At 33.5% G+C, this 22,118-nt stretch overlaps 1 protein-coding gene across 2 annotated transcripts in view; it reads left to right on the top strand.

Annotated features, from left to right (window-relative positions):
* LOC145255849 (tRNA (carboxymethyluridine(34)-5-O)-methyltransferase alkbh8-like) overlaps positions 1-21,715 on the top strand; it is a 123,714-nt gene extending 101,999 nt beyond the window's left edge. For both annotated transcript variants that reach the window (XM_080114611.1, XM_080114602.1), the window contains exons 9-11: positions 2,237-2,392; positions 15,452-15,601; positions 20,524-21,715. In XM_080114611.1, the coding sequence (XP_079970737.1) occupies positions 2,237-2,392; positions 15,452-15,601; positions 20,524-21,147 (930 nt within the window). In that variant the 3' untranslated portion in view covers positions 21,148-21,715. The remainder of the gene's footprint in view (positions 1-2,236; positions 2,393-15,451; positions 15,602-20,523) is intronic.
* The last annotated feature ends 403 nt before the right edge of the window (positions 21,716-22,118 follow it).

Genomic DNA, 22,118 nt, shown 5'->3' with positions numbered 1-22,118 from the left:
TCGGCCGTTTTGCCCTCCGATGAAGGCCGGAGGGCAAAACGACCGAAATGTTGTGACGATAACAACCAAGATGAGGAAGTCAGTCCGACAATCTCAACTTTTTTCAGTAAAGTGTTACTTCTATTCAAAAGGCAATTGCCTAAAGCTAATCCAGAAACCAAGAAAAATAGTTTAGCTTATAATGATTCAAACATTTTCAACCATTTTCTAAAAAAAACAAAAGAAGGAAATATCTTTTAAAAATTAATGATATTCTTCTAAAGATAATTAGTAAATTTACAAATCAATGAATTCAGTAAAATTATTACTTGCTAACAATTAAATATCCATTTATAAACACAACTGTTTTTGATGTGAAAAATATTACAAGTTAAACTCTACTGAACTACTTTTCAAACATTCAAATTAACTACAGAAGACCATAATGCAATAATTTCTATATCCTTTGTTTTAATAACAGTATGAGTATAATAAAAAGTTAAGTTAATAAAATAAATAATGAATGTGATGTGCAAAAGTCTATATAACCTAACAATTCAGTTAACTTAATGCAATAGTAAAACCACAATTTGCCCATGTATGGAGTATTGTTGCTACATCTGGGAGAGTGCATCTACCACTAGTTTCTCATTGTTAGGATACAAAAAGTCTCAAATTTAAAAGCTCCAACCTCTGTCCCATTGCCACAATGTCACAACCCTGTGCCTGTTTTACAAGTACTTTAATGGAATCTGCGCTGATTAACTCATAACTCTTGTGACCCCTTGATGTACATACTCCCGACTAACCTGACAAGCGGTAAAATTCCAACCCTTCACTACTGAGGTCTGTAGATGCTGTGTAGATGCTGGAAAACCTTTTACTCTAATAGCTTTTTCCCTCGGACTGCTAGACTTTATAATTCCCTCTCTGTTTCCTGCTTCCCTGACTGTAATTAATCTGTTGAAATTTAAATGTAATGTGAACAGACATTTCGCTGCTCAACTTCTCACAGGAGTCCAAATAGTAGCTCCTTATGTTCCAAGTGGCAATATGCTTTGATTGGGATGAAAAAGAGCAAAAAAACAAAAATAGTTTCTGATCATTCACACTATTAAGATTCTTCAGACTACTATTCTCATTTTGAGTGTTATTTGCATTTCAGCATTTCAGTCAATGTAACTTCCGACCTTTTTCAGCATTTCAGTCAATGTAACTTCCAACCTTTTTTCAGCATTTCAGTCAATGTAACTTCCGACCTTTTTTTAGCATTTCAGTCAATGTAACTTCCAACCTTTTTTTAGCATTTCAGTCAATGTAACTTCCAACCTTTTTTTAGCATTTCAGTCAATGTAACTTCCAACCTTTTTTCAGCATTTCAGTCAATGTAACTTCCGACCTTTTTTCAGCATTTCAGTCAATGTAACTTCCAACCTTTTTTTAGCATTTCAGTCAATGTAACTTCCAACCTTTTTTTAGCATTTCAGTCAATGTAACTTCCAACCTTTTTTTAGCATTTCAGTCAATGTAACTTCCAACCTTTTTTTAGCATTTCAGTCAATGTAACTTCCAACCTTTTTTTAGCATTTCAGTCAATGTAACTTCCAACCTTTTTTTAGCATTTCAGTCAATGTAACTTCCAACCTTTTTTTAGCATTTCAGTCAATGTAACTTCCAACCTTTTTTTAGCATTTCAGTCAATGTAACTTCCAACCTTTTTTTAGCATTTCAGTCAATGTAACTTCCAACCTTTTTTTTTTTGCATTTCAGTCAATGTAACTTCCAACCTTTTTCAGCATTTCAGTCAATGTAACTTCCAACCTTTTTTTAGCATTTCAGTCAATGTAACTTCCGCCCTTTTTATATTGTCGAACTCTGGAATCTTTATATTGAACTCAGAAATCTTCACAGAATTTCGACTCAAATCTTTCATTCAACCAATGGAATCAGCATGCTCAATGTTGGTTTTAAGAAGGATTCTGTGTAAAATCTTGAGTTGAACAGAAAGATTCTCGAGTTTGACATTATACACCTAAAGAAGGTCGGAGGTCATATCGACTGAAACGTTGTGCAAATAATACTCAAGATGAGAACAGTAGTCCAAAAAATCTAATTAAAACAATCAACCATTCCGCATCACAAAAATTTAGAATTATAATAGTCTCTGATCATATTGTGCATATTTTCTACAATCTGTTTATTCTTACGAGACAAAATTAAAGATATGAGTCTTATTATCGCCCCATTATTTTTGCAGGTTTATAATGAAATAGCTGACCATTTTAGTAGTACCAGACATTCTCCATGGCCAAAAGTCACTAACTTTCTTCGTTCTCTGCCGGAAGGTTCTCTTGTAGCAGACATTGGGTGTGGCAATGGCAAATACTTTGGCCTCAATCGTTCCATTTTTCAGGTGAGAAATTCAATTTATTTTCAGATTAACCTGACAAGTAACAGAGTTTTACAATATATAATCAGATTATATAATGGTTGAATGCATTTTTTGTGCATGTTTGTTTGTATGTTTGTCTCTATTACATATACTAGCAATTCAGCCCGGCTTTGCTCGGGCTCTATGTACTGTTCATAACTTTATGTGCATATGTATATATATATTAAAAAGTTTGACTCATGTCCAGGTAACCTACATCTAAAATTTCAAGTGTTTTGACCAAAAATTGGTGGAGGAGTTTGGTAGAGTCTGCAAAGTTCAATTCTTTCAACTTTACCTCTTGGCAGACAAATTTTCGGCCAAAAACTGATTAAAAAGCTCGCTGCATGTCTGAATATTCTTTATGTAAAATTTCAAATGTTTAGACCCAGGATTTGTTGAATAGTTTACTAGAAACCGCAAAGGTCAAATCTTTTGAATTTTGACTTCTAGTCAGTCAAATTTTCTGCCAAAAACTGATTAAAAAGCTTGCCCTATGTCTGAATACACTTTATGTAAAATTTCAAATGTTTAGATCAAAAATTGGCTGAGTAATTTGATAGAGACCACAGAGGTCAAATTTTTTAAACTTTGATCCCAATTTAAACCCCTTAACCTTTATTGTTTTGGGCTGTCGAATTAAAAAGTTTGATCCATGTCCAAGTAACCTATATCTAAAATTTCAAGTGTCTAGACCCAAAATTGACAGAGGAGTTTAGTAGAGTTTTCAAAGGTCAAATCATTGAACTTTGACACCTTACCAACCGAATTTCTGGCCGAAAACTGATTAAAAAGATTTTCACAAATCTCAATAACCCTTATGTCAAATCTCGAGTCTGTAGACTGAAAATTGACAAAGTAGTTTCATAGGGAAATGTACACACACAGGCACACAATTTCACTTTTATAGATATACTAGCATTTCAGCCCGGCGTTGCCCGGGTGTTTGGAGGTGTATGTTGACCAAAAAAAATTATGACCTTTTAATCTTTAATTGCTTTGGGCTCAAATCAAATTATTAAGTTAGATTCATGTCCAAGGATATCTAAAATTTCAAGTGTTTAGACCCAAAATTGTCGGAGGAGTTTGGTAGAGTTCTCAAAGGTCAAATCGTTGAACTTTGACCCCTTAACAGCCAAATTTGTGGCCGAAAACCGATCACAAAGATTTTTCCAAATCTTTGTACCCTGTATATCAAATTTCGAGTCTGTAGACTTTAAATTGACAGAGTTATTGTGTAGGGAAATGTACACACACACACACACACACACAGACAGACACTTTCACTTTTATAGATATATAGACTAGCAGTTCAGCCCGGCTTTGCTCAGGCCCTATGTACTGTTTATAACTTTATGTACATATGTATATATTAAAAAGTGTGCACATGTACGGTAATGCCTTTCTATATTATAGGCTTCCTCAACAACAATAGAGAAAAGTTGATAGACACCGCAGAGGTAAATTTAAAAAAAAAAATTTGACCTCAATTTTAACCCCTTAACATTTATTGTTTTGGGCTCAAATAAAATTAAAATGTTTGATCCATGTCCAAGTAGCCTACACCTGAAATTTGAAGTGTTCAGACCCAAAATTAGTGGAGGAGTTTGGTAGAGTCTGCAAAGGTCAATTCTGTCAACTTTGACCTCTTAGAAGCCAAATTTTCGCATAAAAACTGATTAAAAAGCTTGCTGCATATCTGATTACCCTTTATGTAAAATTTCAAATGTTTAGACCCAAAATTGACTTAATAGTTTGCGAGAGATCACAAAGGTCAAATCTTTAGAACTTTGACCTCTAGTCAGCCAAATTTTCAGCAAAAAACTGATTAAAAAGCTTGCCCTATGTCTGAATACGCTTTATGTAAAATTTCAAATGTTTAGACCAAAAATTGGCTGAGTAATTTGGTAGAGACAGCAGAAGTCAATTGTTTTTAAATTTAACCCCAATTATGATCCATTAACATTTATTGTTTTCGGCTCAAATCAAATTATAAAGTTAGATCCATGTCCAAGTAACCTATATCTAAAATTTCAAGTGTTTAGACTCAAAATTGACGGAGGAGTTTGGTAGAGTTTTCAAAAGTCACATTTTGAACTTTGATCCCTTACCAGCAAAATTTCTGCCCGAAAACTGATTAAAAAGATTTTCCTAAATCTCAATATAACCCTTATGTCAAATCTCGAGTCTGTAGACCAAAAATTGACAGTTATTTGGTAGGGAAATGTACCAAGACAGACAGACACACACACAGACATTTTCACTTTTATAGATATATAGATAATATATTATTGTATATATAGATTCTCTACAGAAATTACTCTATGCTTTATAGGCACAACATACTATATATATATATATATTACAGAATGTTAGAACAACATTAGTACTGTTGGTTTCAAATCCAACAAGGGGGAACAGCATGTGACCATCCTTTATTGACCCTCCTCCGCCTTTGTTGTTTCATTTTGTTTTGGTGTCTTATCTCTCATGCAAGTTTACAAATGTTGGCATCTAGGTGAAATGAAAAGAACCTAATCTTTGGTAACTTATTGAGCAGGAATATACAAGTAAAAAAAGTAATTACACATTTTTAGAAGACATTTATTTTGAATAGAATTTAAAGATAAATTAGAAAACTTTAAATGTCTAACTACTTTTTTATTCATATATTCCTGCTCAAAATTGGAGTGACGCACACGTTAAATAACTGGACAGCACGTACATTTAAATTTTTTCTTCTCCAAGGAATTACCTCCTTCATAACAACAAAATGAAGAAACAAAAAAAAAAACTATGAACTGGACTTATTACCCTGATGAGGCTATTTTTAGTGAAATATTGGACTTACAAGACCAACAAAAGTAAATAAAAATGATTTTATCATTGTCCTGACATTAAAGTTTTCTAATTTATCTTTAAATTCTATTCAAAATAAATGTCTTCTAAAAGTGTGTAACTACTTTTTTACTTCATATATGATGATTGCAACGTCTTATCAGACGAGTGCCACTCCGTCAGACACTTAAAGTCCATGAGCCCAAAAATAACTTCCATTTTTATAGACAAATGCCTGAGGGAGTATCTATACACAGATGATGTTACAGAGTCTTAGCTTTGTACGACAGCTAAGTCTCTCTCTCGGTTCAAAATGTTGAGATCCAGCAACAAGCAAGAGCAAGATAGCCAGCAACAAGTTAAACTGCAGACCAGCTTAATGCAAGTACTGGCCTCTCGCTTTATCTTTTTTTAAATCAGAGATTTACTAAAGGTGCATTCTGACTACAAAAAATACCTGAGCAGCCACTTCAGCATTCTTTGGTAGGAACACCTCAAGCGATTAGCAATAAACTATTCTCTTTCCAAAAAAAGGAGATCAGCCTCATAACTTTTGCTTCCCTTATTTTATCCTTTGGTTCTCACATAACATGAATTATGTTTCCGACAAAGAGGGAAAAATTGCTGCTTTCTAGGTTGGAAACCATCCATCTAACACTTATCATTGGCTAGTTTTTGACGTGGAACTAATGTTTTTGTTAGCTCCTTACATTAAGTTGCTTTGTGTCTTGTCTGGAGCGATTTCCATTAAAAAAAAAAAACCCTGGGAGGATGTACCTTCTAGGACTGAACAGAACTGGATTGGAACTTAGTATGCTGGCTCCACAGTCTTTATTAAGTAACAACAAACAAAAATCAAAACAAATAATAGTAGCAGCCGTCTACATTTGTATGCATTTTTCTACTGCAACAGACTGAAGTAACTTTTCCATCTTTCTCTCCTGCTCCATACATTTCTTTTCTATTTTTTAATTACTAAAGCAAAACAAAAAGAAAATTGCTGTATTTACAAAACTGTGATATTATTGTTTTTACAACTGCTTTTTATCCCAATTGTTTTTTTTGCAAAGCAGCCTAAACAACAATGGCACCGAGTTCATTCAGACAGCAACACGCACAAGTCATATTTATTCTTGATTCGACATAAAATGATATCAAAAATTTCCCAGGAATCGTTACAAATATAAAACATTAATAAAACAAATATAGAAATTGAAAAAAAAAAACTATAAACATAAGAACTACTATAGACATAAAGTTTATCTCCTATCATTCTGAGTTAGAAAAATAAATATGGTCAAGTTATATATATGGCAGGTGCTCGTCTGAACTCCAATCTCTGGCCCCCCTTCGCCAATCTTTCACGAAAAACACCCATCTAGCTGAATCCACTGTGAAAAATTTCCCCCACTCTGTATCTGTGCCTAAATCAAAACGCGGATTCCATGAACAAAGCTTCTTTCTTAGAACTGCATGCCTGTGGAACTCTGTTCCGTCTGCCTGCTTCCCACCGGACTATAACTTGGATGTCTTCAAGTCCAACGTTAACAAAGTCCTAATGAACCGCCCCCTTAAGTAAACACTTCATCAAATCTCCACACTAACGTAATGTACTTGCAATAACCCTTATCCCTGAGTGGCTTCTGGGCCTTGATAAGTGGTGACCACTGTGTAAAAAAAAAAAAAGAATATACATATATATATATATATATATATATATATATATATATATATATATATATATATATATATATATTTTTTTTTTTTTTTTTACACAGTGATCACCACTTATCAAGTATATATAATGAAGCCAGAGTTGGCTTCTGTCACCAGGTTTGAATCGATTGATTGGTGTTAATCATGACAGTTGAATTAAGACGATCAATTCAGCTCTTATGCATAGATTGTCATATAATGATAAGATCACTCTGACTGACGTAAAAAAACATTAAAAAATAAAATGTTTACATTTCAATGTTATTTCATGCGGTTAATGGTAGCCGAATGGATACAGTCTTTGCTAATGAAGCCAGAGATGGCTTCTGTTGCCGGGTTTGAATCTATCGACTGGTGTTAATCGTGACACTCTGCACTAAAGATTCCCGAAAAGAAGAAATACTAGTGTTGGTAGATATTTAATAATCTAATAATTATTTAATAATTATTATAGTAAATAATTATATATATATATATATATATATATATGCTTCCATCTTCATGGGTCGAGCTCTCTGGTAAGTAAAATTGATAATTGCCATCAGTATAAAATGTATTTTTCTTTGTCTTAACAAATGGAGCTCTCAGGTAATTGACAATGTTTGCATTGAGATTTTGCTTATTCTCAGCAGGTGTCGAATGATAGCCAAATGTTTAGGAATGTTGACTGTTTAGACAATGGAATTTCATTTCCAACATGAGAGACTTGCTTGTCTAACTACACTGAAGAACTGCTGTGATATAACAAAACTGTTTGTAAATGACTATTTCTCTCTTTTTTTCTCTCTCTCATATATATATATATATATATATATATATATATATATATATATATATATATATATATATATATATATACACAGAGGCGGGAAAAAGAAAGTCTGCACTTGTAATTTTTTCAAAAACTGCAAATTTAAGCTAAATTGAATGTAACTGTGTAAGCAACCTATGCCTCATTTGATTGGCCTTTTATTCTTCTATAATTTTACCTGTTCATATTTGACTTTTAATCCAAATATTTTAGTGTTCACGTCAATTTAAAAATATAAGTTCAAATAGGGGAGGCAAAAAGAAAGTGCGCACAATGGAAAATTGTTATTTAAATGTAACTTTAGGACATTAATGCAACGCAAATACAACAGGAACACAATGAACTAGTTAATATTTAGTAGCATAGCCCTTCTGCAATTTGACAGCCTGCAATCTTTTGGGAATTCTTTGAATTAGACTGCAGCAATACTATGGGGAAAGAGCATTCCACTTTTCATTAATTTTTGTCCAAAGTTCTTCCAAATTTGAAATTTTATCATTGCGTAACTGTTGCTTAATGTAATGCCATATGTTTTCGATAGGATTGAGGTCTGGAGATTGTGCAGGCCAATCCAAACACGGAATATCATGCTCTTCCAGGAACCTCCTGACATTGCCAGCTGTGTGAATGGGAACATTATCCTACATGAAGGTGGGATTATCATCCAAATTCCGACTAAAGTAGGGTAGAAAATGCTGAGTCAATGTATTAATGTACTTGGTCAAATTAATTCGATGTGCAAGCAAACTATAGGCCCTGAACCATTGGTACTAATAATGCCCCACACCAAAACAGAACCTCTACCACCTTGCAGCGTTGAAACTGAGCACCTAGGATTAAATTCTTCGTATTTCCTCCGATGGACGTACTGCCTACCATCACTGCCTAGCCTACTGAACTTGTTTTCATTGCTAAAAAGCACTTTTGACCAATATGAAGAGTCATGATCTTCATTGCATCTGACAAAGTCCAGACAGCACTTTCTGTTCTTTACGGAAATCATTGGCTTGCGTCTTGCAACATATCCTTGCAAATTAAATTCCTTTAATCTGTTCTTGACAGTAGAAAGAGAGCGCTTTTTAATAATATTGCACTGTTGCTGGATTTGGGGAGCCATTTCAAATCTGTTTCTTAGGCTGCGGATCTTGATAGCATTGTCTTTCCTGTTAGAAGTAACTCCAGTACAACCAGATTTAGGAGCATCATGAACAGTTCCGGTGTTTTGGTGCTTTTGCACAGTCTTTTGTATGGTTTTCTCATCACATTTCTATCTGTGGCCGATTTCTTGATTGGATAAACCAGAAAGGTGGAGATTAATGAGCTCCTGACGATCACTAAGAGAAAGTTGTGGCATATGGACTAAATGTTACGTTGTATAACCTGGAACAACAACAATTACGATTAGAGATACTTTGTTGTCTGTTGGTGGATATTTTAAACTGATTTAGGGGTGATAATTTAAGCTGGTTTTAAGCGAATTTGTTGCTGTGGACTTTCTTTTTGCCGCTTCAATTTGAAGTTATTTTTTTAAATTGACATGAACACTAAAATATTTCAATTAAAAGTCAAATATGAACAAGTAAAATTATAGAAGAATAAAAGGCGAATCAAATGAGGTATAGTTTGTTTACACAGTTACATTAAATTTAGCTTAAATTTGCAGTTTTTGAAAAAATTACTAGTGCAGACTTTCTTTTTGCTGGCACTGTATATATCTGGCAATTGCCAGGTTGAAAAATATTATGGGATGGAAGGTTTAGTCACATACTATTTAAGATACACCAAATATCCCAACTTTTTACAATTTTCCTGAGAGTGAATTACATGTTGGATATATGGAAGCATGGAATACATAAATTTTCGTCTATGAAAATTAAATGGGAAATATCTTAAAGGGCAAATAACTCTTATAGCTTAAATAAATAAACTTATTTCCATTTATATATATATATACACACACACACACACACACACATCGTAGTGCAAATGTGACCAATAGGATTTCTTCATAAGAAAAATATAAGTATGATCTTCGTAAGGTAAATATGGGTGTGGATTTGTAGAAGAGAGCCATTCTTGCAAAGTATCATGTTCCTAAGCCCAATTGTAATCAGCTAATAAAGTCGACTACTTCTACTATGCTAGAAAACTATTCACGCCTGCCAGTATCCTGCATCTCTACAAAGACATTTGCCAAGTGGAGTATTATTACCACATCTGAGTTAGTGCATCTACCACTAGTCTCTCCCTCTTAGACAAGGTCCAGAAAAGTTTTGCGCAGAATAAGCCTCGGATTATCAATCAAGCTCCAACTCGTCTTCCATCACTGCAATGTCACATCCTTTGGCTTGTTTTACTTTAATGGAATGTGCTCTGATGAACTTGTAGCATTTGTGCCCCCTCGACATACTCTCGACTAACCTGACAAGCAGCAAATCCCACTCTTTCACCGTAGAGTTTCCTAGACGCCTAAAAACTTTCTATTCTAATAGTTTTTTTGTTTGAATTGCTAGACTTCGGAATTCCCTCCCTGTTTCCTGCTTCTCTGACTGTACTAACATGTAGAAATTTAAATTTAATGTGAACAGACAGTTTTGCTGCTTAGCTTCCTACATAGGGCCCCTGTAGGCATGGTCCTTAATAGTAACCCCTTACATCCTTATTTAGGGATGAATAAGAGTAAAAAAAAAAAAAAATACAGACATATCTCTTAGATATTAGCATATTTATGGCAAGTAAGCTATACAGAAACGTTCATGATTCATATTAGTATAGAAGTTTTTTTTAGCTTAGCCGTGCCTTATTACTTTTTCTTATTTAATGATGATGCTCATGATAAATGAAATCATCATCATCATCATCATCACTCTGTTGTCTTTAGTTTTGTAATTATTAAGAACTGAAAAACATTTTTTTATATTTGTTTTCTTAGTCATCAAGAGGAATGTTATTTTGGCAAAGGGTGGGCAGCTGGAAATTTCTCTTTTCTTGGCTCACAAACATACACACCCACACTTGCAAACGATTAATTTAGATAATGGAGTTTTCTTTTAAGGTATTTGCTGACGGTAGACAAAGATATAGAATTATTGTAAATATGAAACACAAACAATAAACAAAAAATAAAAAGCAAAACAAACCAAACAGAAACTCATTACTATTTTTCATGGGAAATGATTATTTTCTAATTTTTGTAGAAATACAGTGAAATGATAAGAGTTTATGCATTACATTACCAGAACTAAATTGCTATTCCGTTCAAGCCTGGGTTTCATCATTGATACGGTTTTATTTCATGAAATAAACTTTTACTAAATTGAATGAAGTTTAAGAAGGAATCTAATGTTGAGGCAATATGCAATAATGAAACCCTCTTTCAGCTCTTTCTCTGTATTTCCTATTTTCAAGCCTTTCTCTTCCTCCTTACTTTTTTCTCCTTTTACTTCTTACTCTTTTCTCTTCTTTTGTCTTTGTTCTGTGAACTTGTGGATGTGCATTCGTTGGCTGTGATCGACCAGTGGTGATTTCCTTCTGAAATATAAGGACTTCTCTGTTGAGAGCAATTGGTTGTTTTTCATTTAAGAGGAAACCGTCAATCAGGAGCTTCGTCTTTTGAGCAATAATATTCATGCTGATCTTAGAGGCATAAAATTGCATCTTGACTATCACAGATTGGATTTCATTGACACTTTCATTCAGTATGACAATGTTGTCTGTGTAGTCGAGGTGTGACAGTTGGAAAGTGAGACTAGGAAAGTTTACCAAGGCTCTGAAGGTAATCCAATTGCTGGCATAGTTGAGCAGAATTGCTGATGAGACACATGCTTGACAGACTCCAGACTGAATGTTAAAAAAGTGTGGTTCCTGACCACATGCATAAACTCTTGTGCGAGCGGAGAGGTAATATGCTTTAAATAGATTGATGATTTTAGATGGGACACTGTCTGCCTGCAAAATCTGCCAAAGAGCTCCACAGTCGACAGAATCAAACACAGTGACAAAGCCAATGAAACAGACAAGAGTTTTTTTGCTGATAGCACCATGGATGGAGAGTTTTTTGCTGATTGCGCCATGGATGGAGAGTGAAGTCAGTCAGTGTATTCCCGGCCAGGAAGAAATCTGCATTGGTTTGGCCTGGTCCGTGCATCCTGCTGAGATTGAAATTACTTCAGCAAAATTGTGGCAAAGATTTAGGAGTGATATCAATGAAACTTATACCCTGGTAATTGCTGCAGCAGAGTTTGTCTCCTTACTTGAAGAAAGGGAGAACATCATCCTGGGAAAGACTTTCAAATTTCAAATCACAGGAAATAATGCGGTTAAAAAAGTGGAATTAGAGTTTTGGGGAAATACTTTTAGATCTCGGCTAGAAGATTGTCTTCTCCAGCTGCCTCGTTGTTTTTGAGCTTCTTGATTGTTTCCATAATTTTGGCAAGAGATCCTGAGTGGCTTCCGGGCCTTGATAAGTGGTGATCACTGTGTAAAAAAAAAAAAAAAAAAAAAAAAAAAAAGACAGTCATAGACATCAGTGGTGACATTTTGGATCAAGTTTGATTGGGGTTGGTGGTTTGAATGGTTGAGCAATGCAGCAAAATGATTTCAATGATCGAGTCTTTGTTAATGTTTTTCTTACTGAAATTAAAAATAATTTAATGTAACTTGACAACCGTTTCACTCACAAAAAAGCAATCCGGAATTACTAGGATCTTTCATTTATGCAGCCAAACAGAAAACTAAGGATTGATCCTAGAAGAAACGATTGTCAAGTCATACTGAATTGCTTTGAATTTCAATAAATAAAAGTGAATAAAGACTTGATCAATGGAATCTAACATATCATTGTTTACTTACATAATATATATTATAGTTAAATGTTGACATTCATCAGACTTTTACTCTGAATAAGTTTGAGAAATTAAAAAAATATATATTAATATATCCAGGAGTAACATCCAAACCAATGGAATCAAAGGTTGACTTTTTAATTAAGTTTGAATTTCCTGACCAGCAGTAATTATCACTTCGTACACTGATGATTGCAAAAGTATGAAACACTAATGTCTGTAGGTATAAATATGATTATTAATATTTTTAATTATAAGCTCTTTTAAGATTATTAAAATTGAGCCCTGTCTAGAGCATTAACAAAAGGTGATCAACTGACAAAATGCAGCGTTTTGATTTCCATTTGTGAGAATGCTCTCTGACTGCTTTACTATGTTATGTCTGCATTTGGCATTTATAGGTATTTAATTTCTCTTAATTCTCATGTTAATTGCTGCTGGCCCAGAAGTAACGTCCTAACCAATGGAATCAAAAGTTAGGTTCAGATCTCTCAACCAACAGTAATTATCACTTTTCTTTTTTTTTTTTTTTTTTTTTTACAAGGGTGTCACCACTTATCAAGGCCCAGAGGCCACTCGAGGATAAGGGTTAATAGGTATACATTAGTCATTGTGATTTTAGCATAGTAAACAGTGGGAATTTTGTAACTTGGATTACTTAGGGGGACGATTCAATTAGAACTTGTTCACATTGGACTTTTTCTTTTCTTTTTTTTTTTTTTCATAGGTATCAACTCATTATCAAGGCCAAGAGGCCACTCAAGGATAAGGGTTAAAGAGTGTACAGTAGAAATTGGACAATATAGTAATCATTAGTAATGAAAATTTGTTAAATTTGATAACTTATATGGAACGGCTCATCAAGAACTTATTTACGTTAGACTTGAAGACAACCATATTGTAGTCAACCGGAAAGCAGGAAAACGGAAGACAATTCCACAGGCGTGCAGTTCTAATAAAAAAGCTTTGTTCATGGAATCTACGTTTAGGTTTAGGCACAGATAAAGAGTGGGGGGGAATTATTGATAGTGTTTACAGCTAGACGAGTGTTTCTTGTGAAAGTTTTGCGAGGGGGAACCATAGATTGAAGCTCAGTCGAACACTTTCCATGAAAATAACGATACATCAGAGACAAACTCGCAACATCTCTTCTGTGAGATAGAGGTTGCAAGGAAGAGAAAAGAAAAAAAATGATGCACTGATGATTGCGAAAGTATCTGTAGGTATAAAAATAATTATATATATATAGATATATATACAAAATTATATAAGCATTAAGAAGAGTCTTTGCTGATCAACAAACGTTTTGATGTAAACATGTTTTATCATGGTTGCAAATTGATTCAAGTTATCAAAAATTAAAATTATAAAAGACAGAACAAAAATTGACAGCTGATAACTTCAGTAAAGATGTCATTTATTTTTCCTATGATAAAAACGCACCTCCCCTTACCCTGACATATTTGGCAAGTGCATATACAAGCAACCTATGTATATATTTTTTAATGTAAGATTATGTATACTTATTTTCACAAATCAAACAATGTGGCAGCTCACACAAACCACAGACTGGAAATCCTCATTTGGACTCATCAGTAGAAAATATTTAAAGTCAAGTTTGAAACATGAATCACTTACAGTTGAGGCGAGGATTTTGCCATCTGAGCCACTATGTCACATACAAGAAAGTTTATTAACTAATGCAGCTGAAGCAGCAATGACAAAGATCTTTCTGATTCTCTCTCTTCTGGTCTTGAGAATGTGGTGCAATGGGGAAAAAGGTGGTTAGTTAATTTTAATGCATCGACAATCAAGCTTCTCTCTTTTCATCATAATTGTTCTGATCTCCACCATGCCCCAATTGAAATGAATGGCCCTAGTTTTGGGGAAGCCCCCATGTCTTGATAAGCTTCTAGGACTGACCTTCACTCCTGATCTGAAATGGAACACATACATCAAATCTGTTGCCAAGAGTGCTGGAAGTATGCTTTGATCACTCTACAACTCCAGTAAGTATCTCACTGCCAATCAGATCCTCTATCTGTATAAGAACCAGGTGCGTCCTACAATGGAGCACTGTTGCCACATCTGGGCAAGAGCTGCTTGACATGCCTATCCTGCCTTGGTAGAGGTCAAAACCAGCTTCAAAACCTAGGTGATGCCTTATTTTCTTCCCTGCAACTTCTTTCCCACAGTAGAGACGTCGCGATCCTGTCCTCTCTATTAGTATTTTCATGGTAAGTGCTCATCTGAACTCTAATCTATGCTCCCCCGCCCCCTTGCCAAACTTTCACATGAAACACTCGACTGGCTACAACGACAATATATGAATTTCCACACTCTCTATCTGTGCCTAAATGTAAATGCAGATTCCATGAACAAAGTTTCTTTCCCAGAAGTAAGGATTACTTCACTACCACCTTACACTCATTAACCCTTATCCTTGAGTAGCCTTTGAGCCTTGATAAGCAATAAAAAAATGCAGCAAAGTCTGAGTGTGAAATATAGCTTTTCTTCTCAACCAGAGATGTATTAATCCAACTACTAAAAACCCAGGCAATGTCTCACAAGTAGAATTTTTACATTTGCTAGGATGATGTCATCCAACAACCTAACCCAATGAGTAAATTAATATTAGATTTTTGAATGCAAGATGATCTATAATTATTTCTACAAACAAACAACGCCGCAGCTCACACAAGCCATGAAAGTCACGGATCGGCAATCCTAGACTTGAGTTATGTTCATCATAAATATATATATATATATATATATATATATATATATCAAATCCTTTTCACTATCATTATTTTATTAAATATTTTTTGATAGATTGGCTCTGACCGGAGTGAAAATCTAGTCCAAATTTGCAGAGAGAGAAACTTTCAGGCTTTTGTTGGTGATATCCTGGCTATTCCTCTCCGCTCCAATGCATTCGATGCTTCCATCTGTATTGCTGTCATTCATCATCTCTCCACAAAGGTAAGTTCACCTTCAACTATATATGCAAAAATCGGAGAAAGTTGTTGCTACCTTTTATTTCTTTATTAGCTTCATCGAAACATGGTTCAAATCAAGTAAGCATTTATAAAATAGGCAACGTTTTTATGATATTATTTGGATTCTTCAAATTACTGTTCTTATCTTGAATGTCATTTTCACAACATTTCGGTCGATGTAACCTCTGACCTTCTTCAGATGTATCATGTTGAACTCAGGAATCTGCAAGGACTCATGGCGCAGTGGTTAGAGTACAGTATGGAATTGATAATTGTCTCAGAATCAGAAAAAATATTGGAAGTGTCGCATCACTAATATGTATATATATATATATATATATATATATATATATATATATATATATATATATATATACAATATTTATTATGACACTATATATACATATTTCAAGGTCGTACCATTGGTTTCGATACACCGAAAACAGTAATAATATACTGTGGAAAATCGGTATAATCTCTTCGGCGACAAAGAAAAATCTGGAACTAATGTAAAATGAACGAACATAGAAGAAACGCTAGACGAGCGTTTAAGACTCAGAATTTCATATTTAAAAATGGCTCGTCTAGCGTTTCTTCTATGTTCGTTCATTTTACATTAGTTCCAGATTTTTCTTTGTCACCGAAGAGATTATACCGATTTTCCACAGTATATTATTACTGTTTTCGGTGTATCGAAACCAATGGTACGACCTTGAAATATGTATATATAGTGTCATAATAAATATTGTATCTTCAGCTCTCACATCTACGATCGAGCACTTTATTGGATTTTTTTCATCACCCCTGGACACGCTATATATATATATATATATATATATAGTAGGAAATCCACTGTTTAATAAGCACTTGATATTCATAATTTAAAATGTAATGGTTTAAATTATTATTATTTTGACTTACACATATGATCAGTGCTTCACACTGTTATCAGATATTTAAACTTTATATCCAACCTCTGAGGACGTGCCAGGCTTTGGCATCAGCATGACATGAAGGAAAAAAAAATACTGTCTGCATTTCCTGACAAAGAATCTTTTACAATTTAAAAATTGGAATTTAATTTTAATAAATAAACTTTGTTTATTAAAAAATAGATATCTTGCACTTGTCTGATCTTTAAACCGTTAGATTTTTAATTCTCTCTCTTTCTCTCTCTCTCATATATATATATATGTGCCATTTTACCTTTTAAATATGACTGCTGCTGAATTGCAACTACAGGTATACCTCTTATATATATATATATATATATATAATAAGCTTCTCCTTATTTATTTAGAATTCAATAAAGCTTCCCCCAACATTCTATAATTCCTCTTAATCTTTTTCATCCCTAATGAACCTTACGCTAGACACCGCATCTCCCCCATGCTACCTAGCACCTTCTCTACTCTTCTGATGAGAAGCAATAGGCTTCGAAATGCCCTGGCATAAAGAGTCCCTTCTATCCCCCAAATTTTGTCTGTATTCCATTATTCAATAAATGATCCATTCTATATCTACCAATATATAGTTTTGTGTCTTCATTTCATACTCTTGTTGTCCTATTGTATAAGCTCCAATAGTTATTGTTGAGCTTGGCATTATCCGGATAAGTCTCCTTTTGTGGAATTGATCTTTCTCTTTTCCTTTTACATTAAGCTATATATATATATATAAAGAAAATTTTTGGGGGGTGCAGAATTTAATAATGGCTAAATACAGACCAATCAACATAATGATTTAAAAAATGAAAAATGTTGGTTTACGATAAACAGAAGTAACATCCTTGTGTTTTCTTACTTCTGTTTATTGTAAACCAACCTTTACCGGTCTCTATACACGTTGGGACTCTTTTTGCCCTACAAACCAAAAATACAATTTAATTAAGACTTTAACACATAGGGCCTTGATGATTTGTTCTAAAGTTAATCTGGATGACGAGCTTAAATTTATTACTAAGACCCTTTGTAATAATGTTTACCCCTTAGATATTGTTGAAACTACTATTAATAAGAACAGTTTCCAATTTTTATAAATTTAAAGAAATCATAGCTAATAGATGTCCTGTTTACCTACGTCTACCTTGGCTAGGTAACATTAGGTAATTTCTTTGTTTGTGCAACTGTGTTATTTTGCATCGAATCCACATGTTTTTTCAACTAGGCCTATGTTGCCGTCCATTTGCAAAAATGTTCTTCCTCCACCATAATAATTCTATTATTTATTTATTTATTTATTTATTTATTTAAATGTAGTTGCAGTGCGCACTATGTTGGGTGAACATTGCAAAGATTAGATTTCCGTTTGAAACAACACATACCATCAAAGATTTGTTGAGTAATACGTATGGTTCTGCGATTTGCGACCATCTTATAAATAACCATGCGTGTGCCACGAATTTCAGTGCTGACATGTTTACGATATTGAGTAAGTCGCACTCGCCCTATCATTTAAAAATTCTAGAGACTATTTTTATTAAGTCTTTGAGACCTTCTCTTTGCAACCAAAAAGAAAATCTTGTAGGACTTAATTTAGTGTCTATGTAATTTTTTCCTCTGTTTATTTTTCGTTTATTTATTTTTTTCCTCCCCCTGCCATATTTTGACTTTTTTTTTAATCGTATTTTCCTCGATTTAGCTCTGTTGAGCGAGGAACAAAACCTGGTTAGCTAATCTTTATTTTCATTTTTATTTTTTAAATCATTATATTGATTGGTCTGTATTTAGCCATTATTAAATTCTGTACCCCCGAAAAATTTTCATATATATATATATATATATATATATATATATATATATATATATATATATATATAACTATTTCATTTATTCACATAAATTTACTATACGAGAGTATAGATTTATGCGTAAACTTTAAGTATTTACTTCAAAAGTGCTCAATACGTAGGTAGAGCTAGTTAGTAATTTATAAAATATATATGGCGATTAAGCTACACTGAATATTCTGCGTTTCATCCAACTATAGGATTCGTCAGGCTTATGCGCGAATTCTGTCGTTGCTTCTTGTTTTTATACATGTTGAGGATTACTAGTTGGCCACTCAGCTTTCTAATATCCACCGCGCTCCTTCCTACCAGCCAATGGCCATGCATTTTATCAAACAAAGGATCTGTTTTAGAGCTAGGTTAGTGGTTTTAGGTGGCTGTTCTGCTTCTTTTTTTTTTTTTTTCTTTTTTTTTTATATACCTATAAATATACCTATGTGTACACAATAATGCACATATATATATATATGCGTGTGATCGTTTATGTATATTCATGTTTATTTAATTTATTTATTTGTTTGTTTTCCATTGTTATTGTTAGTTTTAAAGCTATTTTGTATCGCTATCCTAGAGTAAGTTTTATTTTGTGAACACAGTTGTTTGCTATTTCCCGCCTACAGTTTAATAGATTTTGAGGTTCTTTAAAGTACAGGATAGAAAATTTTTCATGGAGGCATAATTTACATGGGTCGTTTAAATGTCTGCATGTGGTAGCTTGTCTTATTATTTTCCATTCGACTACCGGCGAATGTCCGCTTTCTTTGAGTTCCCAGTATTTATTCGCTAGTGTTGTTTTTATACGGTGTTTTTTATTTTTGAATGTGCTTTTGTGGTCATAGTATCGGGTTTTGAAATCTAAGGAAGTCATGCCTATGTAATATTTTTTGTTATTCGGGTTTTCTTTTGCAAATATTGTTGTTTGATAGACTACGCTTTTTGTTAGACATTTGTTTTGGACTGGGCAAAGTGTGCGGTGTCTACAATTGCATTTATCTTGTTCGTTATTAGTATTTTTATTTATGGTATGGTTGTACTTGTCCGAGGTTGGTTTGTTATTATTATTATTATTATTATTATTATTATTATTATTATTGTTATTATTATTATTATTATTATTTCTGCTAGTGTTGTTTTTATTTCTGTCCTGGTGTCTACTTTTTTTATTGTTTATTTTGTTGTTGTTTACATTGTTTTCATTTAGTATTTTGTTATTATGTGCCTTAATTATCATCTCTAAATTTTCGCAACAACTGTAAGATAACTTCAATGTATTTTTATTGAAGATTTTGTGTAAGGGGTTGGTTGCGGGAAAGTGTTTTTCAATAAGATCTAGAAATTTCTTGCCAAGTTTTGTTTTTAACATTTGATTGTATGGGGCCGTATACCAAATTATAGTTCTTTTTCTTCTGTTTTTAATTTTATTATAGTTGTTGGTGTTTTGTTGTTTATATTTGATATCTATATTTTTGTATCCACTGTTTTTTAGGGCTGTTTCGTAAATATTGGATGACCTGTTAAATGCATTTTCATCGCTTGAGTTATTACTGAGTCTACTTACGATCGAGTTAGGAATATGTTTTATAATTGATGGTGGGTGGTTGGACTTAGGGTTTATGTAAATTGGAGTAGCGTTATCTTTTAAGTATGGTTCATATGTGTTTTTATCTAAGTTTAACGTGACGTCCAGGAATGGCCAACTAGTAATCCTCAACATGTATAAAAACAAGAAGCAACGACAGAATTCGCGCATAAGCCTGACGAATCCTATAGTTGGACGAAACGCAGAATATTCAGTGTAGCTTAATCGCCATATATATTTTATAAATTACTATATATATATATATATATATATATATATATATATATATATATATATATATATATGAGTGGTATGCCTGTAGTTGCAATTCAGCAACAGTCATATTTAAAAGGTAAAATGGCATGTTCTAGGATGCAAGTGTAGTTCCTGGTATTTTAAGACAGTATTGAAATGCATTAGCTTTGGAATTTTATTTTAGTTAACAACAAAAAAAAAAACGTACGAAATGTTTTTGTAATATATTATTTTCATTTCTATTATTTATTTCTTTCAAACTATTTTTTAATTTATTTTTTAGCAACGTCGGCTTAATGCTATCCAAGAACTCTTACGAATTGTGCGACCTGGCGGAAAAATCCTGATCCAAGTGTGGGCGATGGAACAAGAGAAAAACAAGCAACAATCGAAATATCTCAAGAAAAATCTTCATGCTAATGACGACACATGTGACAATCCAGAAACAAATCGCTCCACATTGTCAAACGTCCAGCAGAAAGAAGATAAACAAATATCAGAACTTTCCGACACAATGAAACAAACAAAAATCACATCACAATTAGCAGAGGAATTATCATCAGCTAAAACCATAAATGGAACATCATCAAAGCCTGTCGCAAAATCTCTTGAAGCAGTCAATGATGGGATCAGCACGAATCCTGCAGTTACTAATCCTCCAAGACTTGCTGTGCATGTCAATCGAACATGTTTCAAGCAGCAAGATCTGCTCGTCCCATGGACAAAGAAGAAAAAGAAGACAACACAAGTGAAGGATGAAGAGGCAGCTATCCTTCATCGTTTTTATCATGTCTTCCAGGAGGGTGAGCTTGAAGAACTCTGTGCTACTCTCAGCTGTGCTGGGATCTCTCAGTCTTACTATGATGAGGGTAATTGGTGTATTGTCCTTACCAAAACCCAACCATAATGACAACAAAAATTCATGTTTTTGAATTTTTGAGATGAGGATTGATCATTTGAACTACTATTCTCATCTTGAGTGTTATTTTTACATCATTTTGGTCGATGTAACCTCCGACCTTCGTCAGGTGTATCTTGTTGAACTTGGGAATCTTTCTGTCAGAAATCTACACAGAATTTCGAATGGGACCCTTTTATTTAACCCCCGGAGGTAGCATGCTCTTGTTCTGTCAGCCATAACTGGGTAAAATTCCTAAGACTGGATAAAAGTCCAATTGTATTCCGAGTGTCGCCCGCACTGAAAAATTGAACCTTCAACCTCCAGAAGAGTATAACTTACAATAGAATTTTACCAAGTATTTTATCCACTATGCCATGGGTCTTTGCAGAAAAATTTCCGACTTTGACAAAATATTTCCAAAGAAGGTCGGAGGTTACATCAACTGGGACATTATGAAAATAACACCTAAGATGAAAACAGTAGTTTGAAGAATCAAATTAATATAAACAAAATTCATGTAAAAAATATCAGTTTTATACTTTTTTAAGAAGCATTAAAGTTTGTAAGCAAATCATACAATATTTATATATAATGATTTTCTGTAAATATATTAAGTTGTTCGGAAAATAATGACTAATTTCAGAAACAAATGTTTATTTATTGTGCTCATACAAGAAGCATTTATACTTCACCAATTTGCTTCTGATGGTCGGACACTATTGAAATACTAACATCAAGTGCCTCTGACACATTGACCTAAATTTTGTCTTATAATTGCTTTTAAACATCCATGGCTGTCTTATACCTTCTTCATCTTCCAGGAATTTGTGAAACCATCTTTCTACAGTCTGATCACTTTTGAACATCTTTTCATGCTCTGTTGAAATTGATGGTTGCTTGAGAAATCATTATGGCTGAATTTGTATTCTTCTTCTTCATGTTCATTATGAAGGGATTCTGAAACAAATTGAAAATTT

This window comes from Euprymna scolopes, chromosome 3, assembly GCF_053919585.1.
Source record: "Euprymna scolopes isolate OS-2025 chromosome 3, ASM5391958v1, whole genome shotgun sequence".
Taxonomy (NCBI): Eukaryota; Metazoa; Mollusca; class Cephalopoda; order Sepiida; family Sepiolidae; genus Euprymna; species Euprymna scolopes.
The sequence above is the reverse complement of the archived record's forward strand: the minus strand, read 5'-3'. Positions and strand labels throughout refer to the sequence as shown.